At 44.4% G+C, this 26,615-nt stretch overlaps 1 gene segment (V, D, J or C); it reads right to left on the reverse strand.

The window, feature by feature from the left end:
- Window positions 1–8,156: 8,156 nt before the first annotated feature.
- On the reverse strand, window positions 8,157–10,864 carry LOC505349 (T-cell receptor beta chain V region C5-like). The segment is given in 2 exon segments: window positions 8,157–10,324; window positions 10,651–10,864. Coding segments are annotated over 2 exon segments (429 nt in total).
- Between the last annotated feature and the right edge of the window lie 15,751 nt (window positions 10,865–26,615).

The following is a 26,615-nucleotide window of genomic DNA, read 5'->3' on the forward strand; positions in this document are numbered from 1 at the left end:
ATTGATTGAAGAGACTTACAAGCCAAGCGTCTCTAGAAGAATCCTGTGATTCTCCGGGTTTTTGCCGTTCCAAGGGCACAGCTGGACTTCCCATGGGTAGCTCTCAAGGAGAGGAACCTCAACCCTGTGACTTTTAGAGATTTCCTCAGAAATTAGGCGAGGAAGGAAAGCATCCAGCTGGTCCTGGTGGGGGACAGGAATCCTGTGGGAAGGGCGCTTGAGTCCCTGTCACTTGCCCGGAAGAAGAATGTTCCTATTAGCACAGTTCAGTTCAGTCAGTTCAGTCACTCAGTCCTGTCTGACTCTTTGCAACCCCATGGACTGCAGCACACCAGGCCTCCCTGTCCATTGCCACCTCCTGGAGTTTACTCAAACTCATGTCCATTGAGTCGGTGATGCCATCCAACCATCTCATCCTCTGTTGTCCCCTTCTCCTCCCGCCTTCAACCTTTCCCAGCATCAGGGTCTTTTCCAAGGAGTTATTTCTTCCCATCAGGCGGCCAAAGTATTGGAGTTTCAGCTTCAACATATCCAGTGAATATTCAGGACTGATTTCCTTTAGAATGGACTAGTTGGATCTCCTTGTAGTCCAAGGGACTCTCAACAGTCTTCTCCAACACCACAGCTCAAAAGCATCGATTTTTCGGTGCTTAGGTTTCTTTATAATCCAACTCTCACATCCATACATGACTATTGGAAAAACCATAGCCTTGACTAGACAGACCTTTGTTGGCAAAGTAATGTCTCTGCTTTTTAATATGCTGCCTAGGTTGATCATAGGTTTTCTTCCAAGGAGCAAGCATCTCTTAATTTCATGATTGCAGTCACCATCTGCAGTGATTTTGGAGCCCCCTAAAATAAAATCTGTCTTGGTGGGTGATCTGTTTCCATTGTTTCCCCATCTATTTGCCAGGAAGTGATGGGACCGGATGCCATGATCTTAGTTTTCTAAATGTTGAGTTTTAAGCCAACTTTTCCACTCTCCTCTTTCACTTTCATCAAGAGGCTCTTTAGTTCTTCTTCGCTTTCTGCCATAAGGGTGGTGTCATCTGCATATCTGAGGTTATTGATATTTCTCCCAGTAATCTTGATTCCAGCTTGTGCTTCATCCAGCCTGGCATTTCACATGATGTACTCTGCACATAAGTTAAATAAGCAGGATGACAGTACACAGCCTTGACGTACTCCTTTTCTGATTTGGAACCCGTCTGTTATTCCATGTCCAGTTCTAACTGTTGCTTCCTGACCCTCATACAGATTTCTCAGGAGGAAGGTCAAGTGGTCTGGTACTCCCATCTCTTTCAGAATTTTCCACAGTTTGTTGTGATCCACACAGTCAAAGGCTTTGGCATAGTCAATAAAGCAGAAATAGATGTTTTTCTGGAACTCTCTTGCTTTTTTGATGATCCAGCGGATGTTGGTGATTTGAACAATGGTTCCTCTGCCTTTGATAGTTCGGTTAGTAAAGAATCCACCTGCAATGCAGGAGACCCCTGTTCAATTCCTGGGCCTGGAAGATGCTCTGGAGAAGGGATAGGTTACCCACTCCAATATTCTTGGGCTTCCCTTGTGCCACAGCTGGTAAGGAATCTGCCTGCAATGCGGGAGACCTGGGTTCGATCCCTGGGTTGGGAAGATCCTCTGGAGAAGGGAAAGGCTACCCACTCTGGTATTCTGGCCTAGAGAATTCCATGGACTGTATAGTCTCCATGGGGTTGCAAAGAGGCAGACACGACTGAGTGACTTTCACTTTGTCACTAACAAAGGTAATAAATGTATCTTTATTCCTATTTTAATAAATTTACAATAAAGGTGAGCCCAAACCACTTCATATTACTACTGTAAGGATACAGGGGAAAAGATAATTGATATTAATTATAGATATTCAAAAGCTACCTATTTCCATATACAGACTGTAATTAGTGTAAGTTTTTGTTTAATACAATCTGCAAGTTCACTTGGTATCTCGGTATCTCATGCATAAGCCACCCGTATGTAAGCCAGTGATATTAGACTACCTAGATCCTGGGTAAAATTTACTCTGATTACCATCTCCAGTTTGTCCTTTGTCATTTTGTAGTGCTTCTCCCTTACTTCCTTGAAACTTTCTTGCTTCCTGGAAAGACATCTTTACATAAGCTCCATAAGGATAAGAATCTTTGAACAATGCATAGTACATAGTAAGTGCTCAATAAATCTTTTATGAAAAAATTTGAAAAAAAATCTGTTTTCCCTTTATAAATCCTTATCAAATAAGATGATGAGATCTGGTACTATAAATCCCACTGACTGCTTCTTAAACTTTCATCACCAAGTTCCCTTTGTCCATGTCCATGGAAATGGCCCTGTAGCCATATAGGAAGAAGACTCACAGTGCAGAAGGCCACCAAGCCTGGCAACAACAGTAACTGCAATTCATTCTTGCTACTTGGGACAGAGTCCCACAGTTTCCAGAAAGGTGGTCTCTGGGCCTTGAGACCCCATAATGTGACATGTCATCCTTCCCATCCCGGCCACCCAAATAAAGCATTTTCTGCCTCAGTCTAGCATTGGATATCCTCCCCTCCCATCCTGAGGACTTTGTTCTCTTGTGGATCTGAAGTCCCTGGGTGCTTAGCCACCACGCTCTTTGCCTCTCCTGGGGACTGACTGTGGCAGTGCTTGGTTGAGTCCTGAATCGCCGCCCTGCAACACACATGTTCTTTGCTCACCATAGCCCTCCTTCAAGGTCCCACTGTGTGTCTTTCTCCTCTCTCTCCATCAATTGTTGTACCTGGACTCCTAGGAGGGCTTCTTGGGGAAATGGGGTCCCAGAGATGTGGATGGGTCTATACATCAGCAAACAGAACTGAAAAAGAGCCAACAGCTATGACTATTTCCACTAAAGTTTCCTCTACTTATCTCAGCTGACCTCTGTTAGTGTGAGGGCTGGTCTTGACAGGAAGACTGCACTATAGGACTTCCCATTGACCCACCCCCACCACAACATGCCCAGACTTGCTGACATAAGGAAGTGGATTTTTAAATAGTGACTTGATAGTGATCCTGAGTGTGACACCCCTACCCAAGCTGTAGGTCACTCCAGTAGCTGCTGCTCAGCCTGCTGTACCCTCACTCCCACCATGGGTCTTGACCTTGACTGGATCTTGGAATCATAGATACTCTGGTGGTAAAGAAGCATAAATTGCAGAGTCTTGAATTCCCCCTGGTTATGCTTGATCTGTCCCGGGACAGAGAACTCTCGACCTGTCTGGATAGGTCACTTGATCACTGGACAGCACTATGAAGAATTTTGTCCGCTTTAGGTTTCCATAAATCTCATTGTCGTGCCAAGCATTGGTCATAATTATACTCTTAAGAAAGTTCTTCTTAAGACAACTAGCATGCCCATCTCTAGTTGAGTCCGCGAATCTATGAGAGACAGAACAAGCAGAACCTTTAAAAGTCTGACTTCGCAGAACGGAAAAAGGATGCAGTAGATAGATGAGAACATTGTGACAACAAAGAACACGGACGTTAAAGCCAAAGAGACACAGTTCCAAGCCTTAGATCTGCTTTTACAAACTATGTGATCTTGGGCAAATGACCACCTCTGAGACTCAGCTTTCCTGCCTATAAAATGGGCCCAATCACAACCCCAACTTCGTAAGGTGATTTCATCTTATTTAATTCACACAACAGGAATAGCTGTTATCCACAGTGTCAATAAATATTAGCTGCTATTATGATAATTATTAGTCTAAAACTTCGTTTCTCAAGCTAAACATTTCCAGTTCTCTCAATTTTTTGTCTCATATGGCACAGTTTTGAGTACTCCTACTCTCTCCACAGCCAGCCACTCTCTTCTGCAATGTTTCCATTTGTTTCTATCTTCCTACTGTGCTTTTCTGACCTACAGAGGGGCAGAGGGAGCTGCACTTCCTGTTCACCATAAGTTCTACTTTGGTCCCGTTAGGCCAACTCGTCAGTGTCTGCACCCACTCACCCCATTGACTCACAGAGCTCACTTTTGACTCAAACCCCGAGTCTTCACCACATGCACTGCTTGTGAACACATGGTCCCTTTCCTGTGTTCAGGTATTCGGATTTCTCTCTTTTGTTGGGCAGGGGGAGGGGCAAGGTGTCAGGGAGTGCTTGACTTTATCACGTTTCTTCAGCTCATCTCTGCAACTCTCTAGTTTCTGCAGGATTCTAACTCTGCAGTTCCTCATTGTTACCTCCCCATCCTCAGGCCACCTCAGATCTGATCATTGTAACTTGTTTATTCTTACACAAGTGGTTAGTAAAATTCATAACAAGATCACTGTTTAACATTCAGTTAACATTCCCCTAAGCTTTGCCTGAGATCCAGGAGCTGCTAAAACACAGGGCTTTGGCTTCTGGCCCTCCATAGCTGCATAGCATGGACAACTCATTTTTCTTCTCTGGGCTGCAGTCGCCTCCTCTGTGAAGTGAGGAGACTGGATAAAGTGATCTCTAAGGAATCTGGAGCTCTGCTCTTCAGATTCAGTGGTTCAAAGTCTATAGGCCCTAAATCACCATGATAAAGGTAATTCAGGCAATCTAAATGGCACCCCACTCCAGTACTCTTGCCTGGAAAATCCCATGGACAGAGGGGCCTGGTGGGCTGCAGTCCATGGGGTCGAGAGGAGTCGGACACAACTGAGTGACTTCACTTTCACTTTTCACTTTCATGCATTGGAGAAGGAAATGGCAACCCACTCCAGTGTTCTTGCGTGGAGAATCCCAGGGATGGGGGAGCCTGATGGGCTGCTGTCTATAGGGTCACACAGAGTCGGACACGACTGAAGCGACTTAGCAGCAGCAAGCTCTTCCCAGACACAAACCATTCACATGCATGACAGTCTCTGACCCAGGAATCCCAGAGTTAACTAAAGGCACCTGGAGCCCTGGCACCTGGAAAGAGGCCCAGCTCCTTGAATGAAGAGAGAAAAAAAAAATTGTGTTTAAAGGAGAATGGGCTTGAATCAAAGGCCAGGAAGTGAAAGCAGCAGGTTGGGGTCTTTTAGAAGACAGCGAGGGAAGAGATGGGGTGTCTGAGGCCAGCGCTGGCTGTCAAGCTGTTTATCTCTGAGTAAAATCAGTATAAGCAGCAACAGCCACACACCTGCCCCAGCACTGTCCCGGGGACTCACAACAGGATGTGGTCTGACATTTACCAGGTCCTGCATCTGGGGCGCCTGTGAAAGTCCCTCCCCCACCCCCCACCTTCTGAGCTTCTCCAACACCACGCTTACCACATCCTGCCTCACCCTCTTCCCATGCGGTCCTTTCTGCCTGGGCCTCTGGTGAGCACCCAGGCAGTGGAAATAGAACTACAGTGGGAGAGGGGAGGGTCTCTGGAGGGAGATCCAGGCACCTCAGCTGCACGTGCAGACCCCCGCCCCCAACACAACTCGCACACCTGCTGGAGGTTACGCCCTACATCAGAGGCTGCAGGGAGCATCTTGGAGACACCGAAGGAGGCAGAGCAGCTGCCATAACTGCTGGGACCCCACTGGGGTGCCTTCTGGCCCCACATCTCTCAGGCAACTCCCTCCCCCCACCCTCCACACACACCCTCCCACTTCCTTCCACTCATCTCAAGAGTGGGTGCTAATGACACAGAGGAAAGGGAGCCCTAGGTCATCAACAGACTGAGAAAGGGACGGTCCCTGGCTCTCTGCGCTGGTGTCTGTGTGCCCTAGGGACCGGCTTTCCCTCAGCATCGTCCCTACTGCTGAGGCCTTGTGGGTCTGTGTGATGGGCAAGGTCCATCCCATCTGGGCAAGAGGAGGAAGGAGAACACAGCCCAGAGAGAACAGAAAAACACTCAGCCATACACAACACCTCCAAGGAGAGAACGGGACACAAACGGATAAGTAACAGGGCAGATGTGCTTTGCAGCAGCTCAAAGAGCCATAGCATCCTTAGCTCAAAGCGTGTAATCCTGGGCACAACCAGGAAGTCACCCAATTTTATCTCATTAGCTTCTCAAACCAGGGCCTTCCCCAGATTCCCCAAGCCACTTAGAGCCCCCAGGGTCTCTCCCTATGAATCCCACAAGTGGCTAAGATCCAGATGTGAAGGGAGTTCTGGCCACCAGCCTGTGGCCCTGGATCTTCCACGTGCCAGTGGCCGGGGAATGACACGTATGGGAAGAATTGTCCGGACACACCTATAGAGTCAGAGTCAGGGGTACTGGAAGGTCTGCTCAAAAGAGACAGTCCCATCTCTCCAAAGGGGTGAGTGAAATTGGTGAATTCCAGGCAGGAGAGCGCATTTCTGAGTAGTAGCCTCTGTCCTGCGCTGGTTTCATTTGTCTCCTGACATTACAATGGTTGTAGATTTCTGATGCCCAGTTCCCATAACTGCAGGAAGCAGTTATAGGAATAGGACTCTTCTTTAGGAATGGGGCAGATATCATGGCAGATAGTAACTTGTTCTGATGAATTTGGATGGCTTGTAGGCCTCTCCTGATCTAGCCTGCCTTTACCAGTGAATGCAGTCCTATCTCTCTATTGCCCTGTGTTGTGATCCGGACTGCTTCCTCACTTTCAATATTGATGGAGATCTCCGCATTTCTATTCAAACTGATTCTCCTGCTGGGAGTGTCATTTTGCTTATCTAAATACTAGCCTCTCCCCAAACTCAACCTCGAGATAAAGTTCTCTCCTTCTGAAGCTTTCCAGAACTTTTCTGAATTTCTTACAGAAAAAATCTGTTTTAGACCTTCTACCAACTCTCCTTGAATAGTACAACACCCCTTGAGTAGTAGTGAGTCCTGGAACACCTCACTGTTAAGAAGCATTCTGGGTCTACATAAAGGTCCAGCAGAAAACATGACTGAACAAGAACAGCATAGGGTACAAGTTTCATATTTTTACTATTAAAGTATATTTAGCCCTTAAAAATACTAGTAATTACTATAGAGTTTGAATTTAAGAGAGTTTTTTTTAAAAAACAAGTCTTTCAGGATTTCCCTGGTGGTCCAGTGGTTAAGACTTTGCCTTCTCATGCAGGGGGTGTGGGTTTCATCCCTGAGATCCGACATGCCTCATGACCAAAAACCAAAACATAAAATAGAAGCAATATTATAACAAACTCAGTCAAAGACTTTAAAACTCAGAGAATTAAAAAAAAAAAAAAGGCAAGTCTTTCTTTCTTTTGGGTAAAGTAAAAGTCACTCAGTCATGTCCGACTCTTTGCAACACCATGGTCTGTGTAGTCCATGGAATTCTCCAGGCCAGAATACTGGAGTGGGTAGCCTTTCCCTTTTCCAGAGGATCTTTCCAACCCAGGGATCAAACCCAGGTCTCCCACATTGCAGGCAGATTCTTTACCAGCTGAGCCACAAGGGCAGCCCAAGAATACTGAAGTAGGTCACCTATCCCTTCTCCAGGGGATCTTCCCAACCCAGGAATTGAACCAAGGTCTCCTGCACTGCTGGTGAATTCTTTACCAACTGAGCTATCAGGGAAGCCCTCTTTTGGGTAAGCTGTAATCCAAATATCTTGTAAACTCAGAGACAAAAATAATGTCTGTTGAAATGTAGACCCTATAATAGGGCTTCATAACATAAATGCCATCTAATTCAACACACTTAATGATCCAATAAGGAAATTTTCACAGGAGAGGAAGATGAATTCCAGAGAAATTAGAAAATGGACACAAGGTCATAAGAGCTGGTAAATTTAAACTCAAAACCCAAAGGCCTTAAAATATAGCGACAGTGAAAGATTGGTGGTTACCGGGCTTTGTAGGGAAAGAAGAGACAAGTTAGTAGACAAGCCCAGGGCATTTGTCAGGCAGTAAAACTCTTCTGCATGACGGCTGATGACAGCGGTAATGGTTAATAAAAGACACGACATACTTGTCAAATACCACAGAAATGTACAACACAAAGAGTAAGCTCTAATGTAAACCATGGACTTTAGTCAATAATAATATATCAATAATAAGCATGCCACACTCATATAAATAAGATATTAATAACAGGGAAGGCTGGGGAGGAAATGGACATATATGAGAACTTTATTATCTGCTCAGTTTATATTAATCTAAAACTGCCCTACATATTAAAATCCATTAACTAAACCTGTTTCAGGGAGAGATCTGTTTCTACTTATAGTCAATGATCAACCAACATCCAAACATTGGCTTAAGATGCTGTTTATTGCTAAATATGAACCAAACTTGAGTTGTAAATACATCTTTATGTTTATGGCTGTAAGCATTGCTGATTGACTTAGTAAATTTAAATTTTCACACATGGGGGAGAAAAAAAAAAGTGCCTTGATTTTTTTTCCTGCAACTTCTATTTTTTATTCTTTTTCTTGAAGTATAGTTGATTTACAATGTTGTGTTAGCTTCTGGTTACAGTAAGGAGACTCAGTTATACATATATATATTTATCCTTTCTCATATTCTTTTCCATCATGGTTTATCATAGAATATTGAATATAGTTCTCTGTGCTGTACAGTAGGACCTTGGCATTTGTCTATTTTATATGTAGTAGTATGTATCTGCTAATCTCAAATTCCGAGGGTCTTAACTACGCCATGCTGTGCCCATACCCAGCACCATCTTGAGTGTATTCCATTTCTCTTTTTAATCCCTGTGTTGGCTCTGAGTGTCCAGCATATGTATCCGCTTAATACATGGTGGACCGAAGGTGCAACAGGACCCTTGAGTGTTATTCAATACTGACTTGATTGCTTTGTGTCTCTGTCTGATTTTATTCTGCAGATTAAATGGTACTGAAAACAAACACATGTCTGAATTGTCCTAAATGAAATGATGCCAGGAACAGAGTATTTTAAGACTTCTTGTGCCCCCTCGTGGAACAGAAGGGACATTAGAAAAGAAAGTCTTTTTAGGAATGACGAGGAGGAGGGAGGGATGCGGAGCTGTGGGCTGAGGAAGGAGGCTCAGTTGCCAAGGTAACTATGGGATCTCTTTCCAGCCATCCCCATGAGCCTTTCTTCTCCTTTATTTCCATCCAAGTAATTTCTCTCTTTCAGGGTTTTGCCTTTACACACACATGCTCTCTTTATCCGGTCTCTTGCATCTCTTTGATCACCATCTGCTTCTCTGCTCCCTCCATTGCTATAAGGAGAGTCAGGAGACACAATAGAATGGGAATTTTTTAAAAAATCTAAAACTCAAAACAATAATCAATGTTCCTAAGTACACATTTCTGATACTAACAAAATCACTCTTGTAGCCCCTACAATAACATCTTGCTCCTTCCTTGGCCCAAAGCCTCCACAAGATGTCTATTCTTCACACAAAGAGCAAGGACAGGAGACTTCCAGGTGATGAAGAGTAACTAATTAGGTAACCTGAGTTGGCATCTGCAGAGTTGCTCACTGGTCCCCCATTACATCACACCCCAATGCGGGTGCATGCTATTCCTCTCGTCTCTCGTCACCATAGGCACGCCTCAGCTCCCAGCGTAGACCCACAGGAATGTGGGAGAAGAGGGTGATGGGCAAGGAACAGCACACTTTCAGGGCTGAAGCATGATAGCCTAGACGAGACATCGGCACGTCAGGAATGTGACCGTATGCCTGCATGTCACAGGTTTCTCCACACATAAATCTTTTCCCTTCTCCCTACGAACGTGGTGGGCCTTCCCTGGCGGCTCCGTGGTGAAGAATCCACCTGCCAATGCAGGAGACGCGGGTTCAGTCCCTGGCTTTGGAAGATCTCCTAGAGAAGGGAATGGCAAGCCACTCCAGTATTCTTGCCTGGAGAATCCCATGGACAGAGGAGCCTGGCAGGCTGCAGTCCATGGGGTCGCAAAAGAGTCAGACACGACTGGGTGACTAAACAAAAAGCAAGATCGTAGTAAAGTTCTTTTGGAGACTCTGGCTTGAGTCTGTTGCCCTCATGCTGGCTGACAGTCAGAAAACCAGTGACAGACATCCTCCGCCTAGTCCCTGAGTGAGGGCTGCTGCAGGGGGTGAGGAGGGCGTGGGACAGGATGGGGTTTCTGCACAGATGTCTGCCCCACCCAGCGCAGTGTGAGACTCCAGGCACAGAAGTAGAAGCCGGAGTTGTTGAGCTGCAGCTTCTTAGAACTCAGGGTAAACTGGCCGTCCTGGGGCCTGGAAGCTTTGAAGTTCTGGAACTCCCTAGGTTCTATCTGGCCAGCACTAACAGAGTAGAAGAGCTGCTGGAGGCTCCCCCCTGCCTCCTGCCGGTACCAGTACAGGGTGGGGTTTGATGTCCCCTTCACGGTGCACTCCAGAGAGAGCGGGCTGCCTGCAGGCTGCACCCTCGTGGATGGCCACTGATGGATGGTCTGAGTTCTGACACCTGCGGGAAGCATAAAAGGCCATTTAGGTGGAAGAAACCCACCCAGCTCACCTTCCCATCCTGAGAGAGCGATGGTTCAAAGCCCTTCCATGGCTCAGGCATACAGAACTCATCATGGGGAGTAGACTGGGAAGGGTCCATGGGCAAGAAGAGACCAAGAAAGCAAACTCCTTCCTGGAGATGGAGAAAACCAAGACGCAGCACACCAGCCACTAAGACTAAACTCCCACATTCATTCCAGACCATTGAAGGCATGTACCAAATGGAGTCAAACCAAAAGCTAAGGCTCTGGATTCAGAGAGTGAGCTCTTGAGAGGAGAACCCACCTAAGAAAGTGCCCAGAAGAAGGGCCAGCAGACAGCAGGGCATAACTACAGGCAACCTTCAGTTCACAAGTGTGGTTGACACTCCTTCTCCGGGCCCAGGGGTGGCCAAGTCCCTCCCACTTGGAGATCACAGAGTACAGAGCATGTATCCCCTCAAGCTGGGGAGGAAATGAGGCTTGTCTTTTCTTAAACGTGTGATGAATCATCCGTCCTCCCTGGGAAGCAGCTTTACCCTGCACTAGTTATCTTTATTGAAATCTTGCTGAAGTCCTGGTATGTAAATATATTTCATGACTCATTATTTACCTGTAAACACGAGATGACTCCCTGGGTCCCCCAGGAGACCGGTGGTCTCTGTAACCGTCAGAGAAACAATGCCAGCAGGATGATTAAAGGGGATTTTAGTCTGTCTGAAGCCAGAAGCCAGCTAGAAGACATGTCACTTGGGTAGCTGAAAAGTAGATAAAAGCAGATGGAGGCTCTAGAGATTTAGGTCTTCAGGGTATTCAAAGCAGAAAAGCTCAGCTCTGAAGGGAGGAAGCTGCTCTGAAAGCCAATCAAGGGATCTGCTGCTTCTTCATCTCCAGCAGACAGGACTGGAGACCTGAATGGGCAGATTAAAGTTGGCTTCTGTGCTTCATGTGCCTCTAACAGCCTCACTAGATCGAACTACCCTCTAAGAGCTGACTCATTGGAACAGACCCTGATGCTGGGAAAGATTGAGGAGAAGTGAACGACAGAAGATGAGATGGTGGATGGCCTCACCAACTCGATGGACATGAGTTTGAGCAAGCTCAGGGAGACAGTGAAGGATAGGGAAGCCTGGTGTGCTGTGCAAACTCACGTCCTTTGAGTTGGTGATGCAGTCCCTGGGGTCACAAAGAGGTGGACACGACTTAGCAACTAAATAACAGCAATTGCAACATGGGGTAGAGGAAAATGGAGGCCTTGGAATCACATAGATCTGGGCTCTTAGGGACCCTCAGGAAACACTCATCCTCAGTGCTCTCATCTGTAAAATGGAAAGGACTGTAATACAGACAGTCCCCTACGTCCGAACCTTCAAGTTGTGAACTTTCAAACATTCGAACCTGTGTTCCATCAGCATTAGGCATGAGTGAAACTGCAGCCTGCCCTCTGTCTCCTATTGCCGATGACCCTTCAGCTCTACCATCTCACGCCTCCTCTTCCTCCTCCAGCCAGTTCACTCCCTCCTTCCTGCCTGTTCACTCAATGCCAGCCCAGGTATGCCAGTGTGGTACTGCACTACTGCACCTTTCAAGGTACTATACTGCAAGATTAAAAATGTTTACTTTAACTGCATTCTCTTTCTTGTGGCTTGCTTTTTTCTTTCTATTGTTTTCATTCTTATTCTTCTGCAACAACCTTTTTGATTTCAACTTTTGAATATGGATGATTTGGTTTTTTAAAGAATAAAGTCTCAAATTTTAAGACAGCTAATTTTTTTGTGTTTGTTTTGATGTATTATATGTGTGAAAAGTATTGTACACCTATTACAGTGCGGTATCATATAGCTCATTGTGTTACCCAGCGACCTCGGGTAACTTTGTTGGACTTACGAACAAATTGGACTTAACAAACATGCTCTTGGAACAGAACTTGTTCATATGTCAGGGACTTACTGTACCTACAAATGGTTGAACATGCATCTTGGCTGAAGCACTCTTACAAGTGTTGGCTGTTTGGGGTACCTCAGTGCCTTTGGTAAAGAGTGGGAGACGGACCATGGGATGGGATGGAGGGTGGGGCTGGGAGAATGACAGAGACATGAGAAGCATTGTCAAGCCACCATTTCACAGCAGCTAAGGGTGAGAATCTGCTTGGCAGCTGGTATAACCTCATTCTACTGAGGTCCTAGACATAGGACCCCAAGATCCCTGGAGGACAGCTAACGGGTCCCTGGGAACCTCCACTTCTCTCTGCCTTTTCTAGGCCTGTCCTCCAAAGGATTCATTTTCAAAACGCTTACTCAGTTGGGCTGGATGTGGTGGAATGGTTTAAGGTGAGTCCCTGGGAAAAGGAGCTGTGGAAGTGGCCTAACAGAGAGAATAAACCCGAAGCCAATCAGGCATGTGTGACGCTTCCCCATTTCATCAGGGTCTAGTGATACACGGAGTTCCCTGGTGGCTCAGCTGGTAAAGAATCCACTTGCAATGTGGAAGACCTGGTTCAGTTCCTGGGTTGGGAAGATCCACTGTAAGAAGACACGGGAATCCACTCCAGTACTCTTGCCTGGAGAATCCTAATGGACAGAGGAGTCTGGTGGGCTATAGTCCATGGAGTCGCAAAGAGTCAGACATGACTGAATGACTAATCACAGCCCAGCACAATGATGTGCAAGATTTATTATTGTCACTGAAGCTGCAGGAACACAATTTAAAATTAATGTTGGGGTTCTTGCTTCTAACAGAGTTACAGCCACAGCACATGTTTTTGGTTGGCATTTGAATGCACCATATTTGTGGGAAAGTGTTTTGGCTTTAGATCTTTTCCAGATTTAATGAGTCCTTTAATGCTATTGATGTACATGATAATCATTCAAGAGATAAGCATAGTGTGGATTCCATGAACACTTGGAACATATGAAAAATAGCTATAGCCAACTACAATTGTTCAATCTCAGTTTTTATCAGCCTGTTAATGGGACTCAATATGCCTCTGTGCTTGTCAGGTTGGCATGGTTGAACCCAAGAGGTGGTATGTGCCCACATGCCCAGACACAGCCTCTTCTCTCCTTTTCTGTACCCTTCTGCCCTTCATCTTTGCTCCTGGGATTTTTGTTGAGTTATTCCTGAGTGGGGCGGTGGGCAGAGGGAGGGTAGATGGAGGGTGTCAGCAGATATAGGGAGTGGAGACTTGTTCTTGCTTTGGATGGGACCACGTCATGCCCTCATTCGGCTGGCAAGCTCTCACTCCAGCAAAAGCTGTGTGGGTCCTGCTGAGCCCACGAGAGCTGATGTAACTCATGGGCTGCCTTGGCTCCGTGCCACTGCCAAGCATAGAAAGTGCTGCGATCTTCCTCCCTCGAGATGGAGGCAGATTGAAGAGACTTATCAGTCAGATGAGAGTAGCCAGCTGGCTCCTGACTCCCTAATCGTTGTCACAGCTTAGTAGCTTGGAGCCCCTTCCATATGGCTGATGCCATAGAAAAATATCTCGTCATTCTCCACTCCCATCTGCAATACTGCTTATTCATTCAAATTATCCAAGTCATTCATATATTGAAATGTGGATGAGGATACGGTCCCTCTACTCTGACAGGAGATCTCCTAGAGGGGGGAGCCGCATCTCTGGCTCCTGAAGATGGTCAGCCTGAGAAGCTGGGCTAAAGGTCACATTGAGCTCTGACAGCTCTCTCCTTGCCCTTCCCCTGGACACTTTCTTGGACGGGTGTTCTCTCTGGCAAGCCTCCCTCAAAGCCTTTGGTTACCATGTTGGGCTTCTCTCCCCAACACTGAATTCTTAATGACAGGATGAAGTGCTATAGATGAAGAGAATGGTAATACATTGAACTCTTCCCTTTTTAATTTAAAAACTGAAATCTGTCTCTAAACAACAGAGTTGGAAGATATTGGAAGATACTCTGAGGGTCTGTTTGTTCCTGTACAGAAGAGGTAAAAATTATATGGGCTGAGGGAAAGACAGGAGAATCACCCAAGGAGATGTTTGTCAGTCTCCCCAACCTCTGTCCTCTCTCTGTGCTGCCCTTACCTGGCTGTATCTTGTTTTGTTTTGGGTTTTTGTGTGTGTGTGTGTGTGTGTGGATAACTTTTATTTCTTTTAAATGATGAAAGTATGATAACACATTGACAGGAGATGTAGACAATACAGAACAAGATTATATATAGTTGCATTACATACTACAATTAATTTTTAAGTAGATAAATTGAGTTTTTTTATTGGAGATTTAATATCAAACCCTCAAAAATTAATAGAATGAATATACAGATAAGTGGAAGGATATTCTGTGCTGTTCTTAGTCGCACAGTCATTTCTGACTCTTTGTGACCCTGTGGAACCTGCCAGGCTCCTCTATCCATGGGGATTCTCCAGGCAAGTATACTGGAATGGGTATCCATGCCCTCCTTCAGGTGATCTTCCCAACCCAGGGATAGAATCCAGGTCTCCCACATTGCAGGCAGATTCTTTACTGACTGAGCCAACAGGGAAGCCTAAGAACACTGGAGTGGGTAGCCTATTCCATCTTTAGGGGATCTTTCCGGCCCAGGAATCAAAACAGGGTCTCCTGCAATACAGGCGGATTCTTTACCAGCTGAGCCATCAGGGGAGCCCATAGAAGTATACAGTAGACCTTGAAAGCACTGTGAATCAATTCAACATAATTAAGATCTATACAATTTTCGCACAACAGTAGGATACAAATTCTATTCAAGTTCCCATAAACCATAAACTACGACACACTGGAACGTATCCAGTATTTTATGTACAAGGACATAAAACAAAGTGCAAAACTTTCATGGTCTAAAGGCACTGAAATCATACAGAGTCTGTTCTCTTAGCACTGTGCAATTATGTTCTGGCTGCATCTTTTTTAATATTGATTTTTATTTATTTCATTTGTCTGCACCAGATCTTAGTTGTGGCACATGGATCTTCGATCTTCATTGCAGCGTGTGGAATCTTTTAATTGCGGCATGTGGGATCTTTAGTTACAGCATGCAAACTTAGTTGCAGCATGCCGGATCTAATTCCCCGATCAGGGATCGAACCCAGTCCACCTGCAGCGGGAGTGCAGAGTCTTAGCCACTGGACCACCCAGGGAGTCCCTGGCTACATCTTGCTCAGGGAAAGAGATGGGAGAGAGGTGAGGAGGGCAGAATCGGAAGCTCAGAAGTTCAGAGGGCAGATAATTATGCTAATATCCAGGGTGGGGAGAATAAGACTCTGGGTTCCTGTTTGCCACACCAGAGATCAAAGCAGAATAATGCCTCCCAAGGATGCAACCTCCTACTTCCCAGAACCTGTAAATATGTTGAGTTACACTGTGAAGTGGAATTCAGGTCGAAGGTAGAATTAAGACTTCTAATCAATTAAGTTTAAAACAGGGGAATTATCTTGGATTATCCAGGTGTGCTCTATGTAATCGTTGATGTCATTAAGCCCCAAACCTTTGAGCAAGAAAGAGATTACTCCCAATTATGATGATCTTACTTTCCTGTAAGAGACAGACTGAGTCGGCATAAGACTGAGAAAAACAAGAGAGCAAAAAACAGGAAAGGAGGAAAGGGTTGACAAAGATACACAGGCTCAAAGTACAGGACATAGGTGAAGAACAGGAAAAGATTGGTTTAGGGAGAGCGGAAAATAATGCAAGAAGATAGGCTACAGTAAAATAGTTTTGAGAAATTGGACAACAGGTGGCACAAGACAAGGATCCCTAAGAGAAATGAAATAAATGGGGTGACCCTATGACTGTCTCGAGAACTATTTCAGGTAGCAGTGCTGAAAACAGGAAAGTGCCTGTCTCTCTGAGTTAAGAAGACTCGAGTTTGGAGCTTAAAGAGTGGCCAGAATCTAAAGTGGCTAAAATCCCAGGACAGAGAGAGGAAAGCTGAAAGAAAAAGAGGTCCAGAACCCCAGAGGGCTCTTAGTGATTCCTCAGCTGCTGTGATGAGTGCATGCCTCTAAGGAAACCGCTGTGAGGCAGGGACAGGCCACTGGAAACGATCAGGCAGAACCGTCCCAGAGCTCGCATCGAGCTCGAAATAGAGGACGTTTCCACCAGCAAGGGTGGAGGGCATTGAGTAGAATTCTCAGAAGAGTATTGCTCAGTAGTGGATGCAAATTAGGTTTCGACTGAAGTCTTCTCTAAAGCTATGACAAACCTAGACAGTGTATTAAAAAGCAGAGACATCACTTTGCTGACAAAGGCCTGTATAACCAAAGCTACAATTTTTCCAGTAGGCATATACTGATATGAGAATTGGACCATAACGAAGGCTGAGCACTGAAGAACTGACGTTTTTGAATTGTGGTGAGGAGACTCTTGACAGTCCCTTGGACTGCAAGGAGATCAAACCAGTCAATTCTCAAGGAAATCAACCCTGAATATTTACTAGAAGTACTGATGCTGATGCTCCAATACTTTGGCCACCTGATACGAAGTACTGACTCATTAGAAAGGACTCTGATACTAGGAAAGATTGAGGGCAGGAGGAGAAAGGGGCAACAGAGGATGAGATGGTTGGATGGCATCACCGACTCGATGGACACGAGTCTGAGAAAACTCTGTGAGATAGTGAAGGACAGGGAAGCCTGGCATGCTGGGTTGCAAATAGTTGTATATGACTCAGAGACTGAACAACAAACAAGGCTTTTCTAGACACAACTTACAAAGCTTCAAAGCTAGGCTTGGAAACATCAAACTGTTTCCATAGAATTTAATTGAGTCACAAAACAAAGTTCACAATTTTTAAAAGAAATGCAAATATACCAGCATCTAGCAACATAAAGTTCAAATATCTGACATCCAATATTTAAAAAAAATCAGACCCTCTTCAGAAGATCCACACATTTAGTATTTAGCAAAGTACTCTCAGAGCATAAATGTAAGAAAACTATCTGAATTTGGGAAAATAACTCCCCCCAAAGATTAAGGAAACCAGGACCTGAATTTAACTTAGGGCCAAGAATATTACATATACTAGCCAAAGTATTAGTTGCTCAGTCATGTCTGACTTTTTGCGACCCCATGGGCTGTAGCCTGCCAGGCTCCTCTGTCCATGGGATTTCCCAGGCAAGAATATTGGAGCGGGTTGCCATTCCCTTCTTCAGGGGATCTTCCCAACCCAGGGATGGAACCTGTACGTCCCACACTGCAAATGGGTTCTTTACTGCCTGAGCCACCAGGGAAGCCTGACTACACTAATCAGCCAGACTAAAAAAAATTAAGATTCATGGGGCATCGGGTAGAGAACTCAGAAGTGTTTTGACTTAGAAATGGAAAATATCCTAGACTATATGCTGCTCTGGTCCCACCTAACAAATATTTAAAGCCAGACAATTAAAAAACAAATCACATTGTTTCCAAGTGACTTCACTGCGTTCTAAAACAGAGCCCAAAGATATGTATAGGAATATAAAAATGCCAACACGAAGGTAAAATTCAGTGTGTGGTATGCAATAAAAAATTACCAGGCATGCAAAGCAGAAAAATAGAATTCATAATGAGAAGACAAATTAATCAAAACTAACCCAGAAGTGACACAGATACCAGGATTAGAAGACAAAGATGTAAAAATGGCTATTATAACTGTGTCCCATATGTTCAAGAGGCAAGAGGAAAGACTGAACATGCTAAGTAGAGACATAGATATTTTTTTTTAAGCATCAAATCAAGTTTTCTAAAGAGGAAAACTACAATGTCTGAGATGGGAAAAAGTGCACTATATGAGATTAATGGCAGATTAGACAATACAGAAGAAAATATAAAACTTTAAGGTAAAGCATTAAAAACAAGCTATAATGAAATAGAGTTTTTGAAAAGTAAATAGGCCATCCAGAGTGGTAGGACAACTTCAAGTAGCCTAATATACTTGAAATTGGAGTCCTAGAAAAAGAGGAAAGAGATGAGAAGAAAGAAAAGCTTCAGAAGAAATCATGACTAAAGAATTTCCAAACTGGATGAAACTATAAATCTAAGAAGTCTGACAAAACCAAGGACAAGAAACACACATATGCACCAAAGAATACCACAGTCAAATTGCTCAAAACTGTTGTTAGAGAGAAGATCTTAAAGGCAGCCAGAGAATAAAGACATGTTTTATACAGTGGAACAAAGTAAGGAAGACAAAAGAATTCTTGTACTATTTCTTAAAATAGTACAAGTGAGAAGACAGCAGAGTTACATCTTTAGGGTGCTGAAGGAAAAATATGGTCAATCTATCATTCTCTACCAAGTGAAAAGCTTCATAAAATCCTTCTTAAACATATCTGTTCTTTTGCCAAATTTCCATTCTGGATACCAGCTGCCTGTTCCCTCCTCTTTCTTTCCATGGCCTCTCCCATCCTGAATTGTTTCATCCTGAACTTCCCCAAACAAAGAGCTCTTGAAGAGAATAGCCAGCAAAACAAAAGTGTGATGGATCAGTCTCACTTAGAAATTAACTTCATGACCAACTTTTTTTTAATATAAGCTTGATCTTTTCTGATGTTACCTTCTCATCTAGCCTCCTTCAGGGACTGTGAGTCATCAAAGTGTTTAGTAGGCAAAATAAATCTCTATGAAGGGAGAATTCTGTTACTTGGATAATAGTATTTTCTTCTTCTTGTTCCCTACAATAATTTATAAAATCACAAGGATTGATTTAGGAGAGAGGGAAATAATAAGTGTAATTTAGTGCTCTGAATTTGAAGTTTCGAGGTCTGACTCGAGGGGGAAAGCACAATGAAAGAGTGGATTTTTAATGACACATTCCTGGGTCAGGAAGATCCCCTGGTGAAGGGATAGGCTACCCACTCCAGTATTCTGGCCTGGAGAATTCCATGGACTGTATATAGTCCATGGGGTCACAAAGAGTCGGACATGACTGAGTCACACTTTCAGGATTGGGGATAGTGATTTGAAAGTCCTTTACATGGAGACAACAGTTAAACCTTTGGGAATGGGTGAGATTTCCAAAGTAACAGGTGAAGGTAGAGCACAAAGTTACAAAAACAGGAATGGCTAAAAATCCATGCTTTTTTGGCCAAGAAAAAAAACGCTTGAGAAAGAAAGAAGGTAATCCTAGGGGTAAGAAAGAATGGGAAGGTGTCATGGGAGCTAAGAGAAGATGCTAACTAAAAAGAGATGGCATTGGTACTTGCTGCTGCTGCTAAGTCGCTTCAGTCATGTCCGACTCTGTGAGACCCCATAGACGGCAGCCCACCGGGATCCCCATCCATGGGATTCTCCAGGCAAGAGTACTGGAGTGGGGTGCCATCGCCTTCTCTGGGCATTGGTACTTAAAAGGGCATAAAAGCATCAACTAAATCAGGACTGAGTGAACTCACTGGCATCACTGACTAGAGGAACAGGTGTGGAGTGTTCATCAGTCAAGCAAAGGGGTGGAGAGAACAAGACAGGACTTAAAGGGGAAGGTACAGCCTTTTATCCCAAGATAATTGCATCTGATTAGGTTTGAAACGGAGAAGGCGATGGCACTCCAGTACTCTTGCCTGGAAAATCCCATGGACAGAGGAGCCTGGAAGGCTGCAGTCCATGGGGTCTCTGGGAGTCGGACACGACTGAGCGACTTCACTTTCACTTTTCACTTTCATGCATTGGAGAAGGAAATGGCAACCCACTCCAGTGTTCTTGCCTGGAGAATCCCAGGGACGGCGGGGCCTGGTGGGCTGCCGTCTATGGAGTCGCACAGAGTCGGACAGGACTGAAGCGACTTAGCAGCAGCAGCAGCAGGTTTGAAAACCAAGAGGATTCGATCTGTGAAGACAGGAAAATTGAAGATGCTAAAGAAAGAAGTTAATTGAGAAACAAGGGAAACCTAAGGAAATTAATCCTTGGGTACTGACAGAGGGGGGATTTCTTTCTCTGAACTGGGAGAAAAAGAATAAAATAATGTATAAAGAATAGATTTGCAGTGGAAAAGGCCAGTAAAATACTGAAAAACACTTAATCTAACTAAAGGTCAGTGAAATGTGAATTTTAAAAAACCACCATTTCACCCATCAGACTGGCAAAATTAAAAGAATCAATAATATCTGACACTGGTGAGCCTGTGGGCAAATACAGACTCTCCCTCACAGCTGGAATATAAACTCAAATGTCTTTGTGGAGGGCCATTTGGCAACGTTTATTAAAAACGCACAGAACATTTTACTCAACAATTCCCTTCAAATAAACAATTCCAAAAGAATACATGTACATGTAGGCAGAAAATTTTGCCAGGATTTATGGGATAGCTTTGGTTATAAATGGCAAAATGTAGGAAATATGTAAATACCCATCAGTATAGTAATGGGCAAATAAATTCGCATAACATACTATGCCACACATCAGTATTGTTGAATAAAATAGAGCAATATGTGGTACCATGGAAGTAGTCCCAAGATATGATGTTCGGTAAAAAAAGCAAGCTGCCAAACAATATGTATAAAGCAATATGATTTATATACAAAACACGTTCACAATCCTATATGCAGACAAATTCATTTGTATACACACACACACACATCTACATATTGATTCATCCAACCAGTAGTAATTGGGTGCCTCTAGACATTTGCATGTGGTTTATTGTGATAAGGGATTCAAACGTATGGTGGGGAAAAGGGTTGGAAAAATGTACACTGGATTGATAATAATGATTATTTGTGAGAAATAAAGCAGGAGAGGGAAGTGTCAAGAGAGTTTTTGTTTGATCGGGAGTGTTGTATTTTTGAGGCAGATATATTTGTGTGATATGTATTGAGTACCAACAGCTGAGCCCAACTCAGTTTAAGTGAATTACAGTGATTAGGTTCACTCTCCATCTTTTTTTTTTTTTACTTCAGTTCTTACTAATAACCTATTGAGTACAGCATCAAAAAAAAGGTGGCTGAGTAGTTCAGACTGACAGAAAGGATGCCCAGTGAGGGATAAACATGTGAAAGACAAAGAACAGTGTGAGTGAATGATCCAGGAGAGGGAGATGTTGACTAAAAAAATACACACAACCTAAGAGTGAGAGGTTTTATTGGGTGGAAATGTTAGGACTCCAGCCCAGGAGACAGTATCTCAGGTGACCCCGAGAGGGCTGATCTGCGGAGGCGGGGTAGGAGTAGGGCTATATAGAAGTTTGCAGCATGGGACAGGTTATCTGAATATTAAAAGATTACTCTTAATTAAGAAAAGTCAAATCTCTCACTTGAAGAGATTTAGCGATCTTCTATGTATGGGAAGGGGGCTTCCTAGGTGACCCTACTGGTTAAAAAACAAAAAACCTGCCTGCCAATGCAGGAGACATAAAAGATCCAGGTTTGATCCCTGGGTTGGGAAGATACTCTGAGGAGGGCATAGCTATCCACTCCAGCATTCTTGCCTGGAGAATCCCCATAGACAGAAGAGCCTGGCGGGCTACAGTCCATATGGTCACAAAGAGTTTTACACAACTGAAGCAACTTAGCACGGACTTCACAAGTTTGGGAAGATCATTTGTTTCATCTAGCTATCTGGGGCCAATCCTACTTTCTTTTATTCACTTCCTAATTCACTGGGCTTCCCCTTCATTCATATGGCTCAGCGGTAAAGAATCTGCCTGCAATGCAAAAGCCACAGGAGACACAAGGTCAATCCCTGAGTCAGGAAGATCCCTTGGAGAAGGGAATGGCAACCCACTCCAGTATTCTTGCCTGGAGAATTCCATGGACAGAGGAGCCTGGCAGGCTGCAGTCCGTGGAGTCGCCAAGAGTTGGACATGGACTGAGCGACTTTCACTCACTCAATTCATTGTTTACTGTAAGAGATGACTAATGTGGCTGATCCCACGCCCCACCTCCAGCTCCTCAGCCCTTACTGGGCAGGAAGTAGCTAATGGCTTCCAAATAACTGGCTTTGTTTCACCTGGGCTCAGAAATTTGCATTTGGAAAAGGCTTATTTCCTGGTAGAGCGTAGAGCCAAAAATATTTCATTTCACTGGGAGAAATACATGGAATATTGGAAATGCTGATAGAAAAGATGTTGAGAGAGAACTCTCTGGTAAGATGAAGGCATTCAGTGTTTGGCCCAAGTGGTGTAAGATCTTTGAGAGATGATTCAGTAGGCAGATCAAGCTCATTAATGAATGCCAGAGGGGAGAGTAGAGAAAAGAACACAGATCAGATTGGTTACTCAGTCATCTCTGGTTGTGAAAATGGGTCAACCGAGGATGCTAAGCTATAGACGTCAGGAGCACTGTGGACATAAAAAGCAAACACTTATTGAAGAGCAGAGGAACGGTGATAGAAATGGCCCAAAGTATGGTCAGTCCACCAGCCCCCACCTCTTATGATGCTGGCCTGGGGGAGTTCTGAATGGGAGAGAAAAGTTGGAGGAACAGTATCAAAAGGGGAGGACTCCATAGGACAAGGATGTGAATCTAGAAATAAGCTGAGGGAAAAAACAATATGTGCAACAGAGCAGACACCAACTGTGTAATGGGAACACCACGGGGATGAGATTGGGTGCTGCCAGTAGGTTGGCTAATAAGAAGCGAGTCAAAGCAGCCAAGGAGAGAGGGTGGTGTCCTGAGATCTGGGTGTGGTTAACTGGGATAGTGGAGACTCTTGAGCAGGTGGCAAGAAGGAGACCATTCGAGGGAAAATCAGAATGAGAACTGGGGTGTCTAGTTGCTGTCACTCCCAGAGCAAGGTGCTTCAATGCAGGAAAGTCACGTTCAAGAGGGGAGAAGCCAATGGCTACACTCAAACACACACACACACTTTTGTACACACACCCTAAGATTCCAAATGCAAGACCTGCAATGAGTCATATCAATAGCAACAATTATTTGACCTGTCAGGTATGTTTATTCTTGACATTACTAACAGCAGTGAAGATGTGGGAAAGCTTCATTCATATCTCCCTTTAAAATCTTGCTGTGCTCTATTGAAGGGTATATACTAGATTAGAATTCTGTTCTCTTTTACTGAGGGAAGTTGAGACAGCAGTTTGGAAAAGTTTCAGGAAAGTAAGGAGTTATTTTAAGAAAGTGTCACAAAGGGGACTTCCGTGGTGGCCCAATGGTTAAGACTTCACCTGCCATGCAGGAGGTGAGGGTTCAATCCCTGGTCAGGGAACTAAGACCCCACATGCCTCCTGACCAAAACATAAAACAGAAGCAGTATTGTAACAAATTCAATAAAGACTTTTAAAAAAGAGTCATAAAAAAAAAGCTTCATGTGCCAATTGAAAACAAATGGTAAATTCCCAAAACAAGTTTAAAAAATTAGTGAAGTAAAGAGATAGGGGGGCTTCCCTTGTGTCTCAGCTGGTAAAGAATCTGCCTGCAATGTGGGAGACCTGGGTCCGATCCCTGGGTTAGGAAGATCCCTTGGAGAAGGGAAAGACTATCCACTCCAGTGTTCTGGCCTAAAGAATCCCATGGGGTTGAAAAGAATCAGACATGACTAAGCAACTTTCACTTTGACTTTCAAAGATATACAAGAACTTCCCTGTCGCTCAGGCGGTAAAGAATCTGCCTGTGATGTAGGAGATCTGGGTTCAGTCCCTGGGTTGGGAAGATCCTCTGGAGAAGGGAAGGGCTACCCACTCCAGTATTCTTGCCTGGAGAATCCCATGGACAGAGGAGCCTGGCAGGCTACAGTCCATGGGGTAGAGAAGAGTTGGACATGACTGAGCAACCAACACTAACTAACCAAAAAGATATAGGGAATGGGCAATTTCTTTTTTCTGACAGATAATATGTTTTGAATATTTGCTGTGTGCAGGGGCCATTGACTTGTTTCACATCATGTCCTCCTTAAGGTAAAGTTCCACCACCCTGTCTGGTCGCTGGCATCTGTCCCATTTATCAGATGAGGACATGGAGGCTTAGAGAGACTAACTCATGTGCCCCAGGTCACACCACACCTTCAACACTTGGGCTCCACCTAGTGCTGACCGGCTGCAAAGCTCCTGTGTTGCATCGTCTACATCATTCCTCGTCACAGGGCAGAGACTCACAGCGCTGCTGTGCAGACAGGTACTCATTTCCCGCTAAGAGCTGTTGGTGCTTACTCTTCCTCTGGCACTGTTCTCAGTGTTGAAATGTTTAACAACTCGATCCTGACAAAGGCCCTATGCTGCAGGTGATTTCATTATCCATCAGCCCCTTCTCCGGGGCTTCCCAGGTGGAACTAGTGGTAAAGAACCTGCCTGCCTATGCAGGAGACTTAAGAGACCCAGGTTTGATTCCTGGGAGGAGGGCATGGCAACCCACTCCAGTGTTCTTGCCTGGGAAATCTCATGTACAGTCAATGCTAAAGGAAGTCAACCCTGAATATTCATTGGAAGGATTGATGCTGAAGTTCCAATACTTTGGTCACCTGATGCGAAGAACTGACTCAGTAGAAAAGACCCTGATGCTGGGAAAGATTGAAGGTAGGAGGAGAAGGGAGTGACAAAGGATGAGATGTTGGATGGCACCAGTGACTCAATGGATATGAGTTTGAGCAAGCTCTGAGAGACAGTGAAGGACAGGGAAGCCTGGCGTGATGTAGTCCATGGGGTTGCAAAGAGACAGTAAGACACGATTTAGTGACTGAACAACAACAGCTCCCTTTCCACAGATAAGAAAGCCCAGGCACAAATGAGTTAGATAATTCTGCCCATGGTCACGAGGTTAGCAAATAGTTGAGCCATGAGACCAGGGCTTCCCAGGTGGCGCTAATGGTAAGAATCTGCCTGCCAATGCGGCAGACACGAGAGACCCGGTTTGATCCCTGAGTTGGGGAGATCCCCTGGAGAAGGAAATGGCAACTCACTCCAGTATTCTTGCCTGAAAAAAATCCCAAGGACATAAGAGCCTAGTGGGCTACAGTCCATGGGGTTCCAAAGAGTCGGACACAACTGAGTACTTGTCAGTAGCGGCAAAGCCAAGAGAGCAAGCCAGGCAGCCTGGCTGCAGAGCTCATCGCATGGTGGGGTGCACAGCAGGCTGAGAGCAAGCCAGGCAGCCTGGCTCCAGAGCTCATCGCATGGTGGGGTGCACAGCAGGCTGAGTGGCTGGTTTTGCTTCTTCCTCCATGGAGACAGAAACAAGAAAAAGCTCAGATCGGCAGAAAGAGATGAAATATTTTTTTAATTTTCCTCTTCACAAGACTGTTTAGGAGGCAAAGGACAACAGAACTGGGTTTTCTGTTAGCATGGATATTGGCAGTCTTAAGAAGTTCAGATATGTGAAAGACACCTGGGATTTCATAGAAACTGAGAATTTCAGGATTCCCAGATGACTCTGTGAACCAAGGGCCTCTAAATGAAGCCAAATACGTCAGGAAAAGTTGTGATGGGATCAAGGGGTATGAGAAAGAGAAGAAAAATCTAAGGTAAGTTGAATCAAAGTATAAAATAAAATTAAAAATCATAATAAACATTTTCTGAGTATATCATTACATGCCGGACATTGTTATAGATAACATTCTGCCCCTGGGCTGAATGGTCAGGAAATACCCTCAGACCCTCCTTCAGAACAAGGAATCAACAGCCAGTGGATGAAAGATTAGATTAAATGACCTCTATCTCTGCACAGGCAGTTCATTTAAACATGTTATTAAGTAAATACAGGCCTACTCTTTGAATGATTCTAATCCTATGATTCTAAGAATAAAGCAAGATTCTAAGAACACAGCAAGGGAAACAAATTGCTTTTAGAGCCGCTTATAATAAAACAATGCAAGCAAACACACACACATACACATACACACAACTCTACACAGAAGATACTCATTACATGTTTGTGCAGAATTTAGGAAAAAACATACGGTCAGGGTTACACAAAGGAGAGAAAACAAAATTTCTGGGAAAATTTTCTGAGGAATACCAGCTGATCTATGAGGCATAAGATGCAGCCAGAAGTCAGTATCAGATCTACTCAGGGCTCAAAAAGGGCTGAGGGATATACACTGTGATAAAGAACCTTCCTCCACCTTTTTTTTCTCCGTAAGCTAGAGGTCTCCTAAAAATGTCATTACTTTATTTGATCACAGTGGTAAAACAAACAATGGGCATTGTATCTGAGTATGTCTGTGAAGCCTTGCTCATTAAAGTATCTATTGGAAATATATTTAACTGTAATATCTCTCCACCCATAAAGACATAAATATTATGTTGAATATGACCCATTGCTTAATGGAAGCAAAAGGACCGATTGGAGTCATCTAGGAGTTCCTACGTTGCTAGGGTCTTTGGGGGAGTAAAGCTCCATCTTTCCCTTGGGATTTTTGAAAGGTAAGCAGTCAAGGTGAGGCG

The sequence above is a fragment of the Bos taurus genome, chromosome 4, assembly GCF_002263795.3.
Source record: "Bos taurus isolate L1 Dominette 01449 registration number 42190680 breed Hereford chromosome 4, ARS-UCD2.0, whole genome shotgun sequence".
NCBI classification, from domain to species: domain Eukaryota; kingdom Metazoa; phylum Chordata; class Mammalia; order Artiodactyla; family Bovidae; genus Bos; species Bos taurus.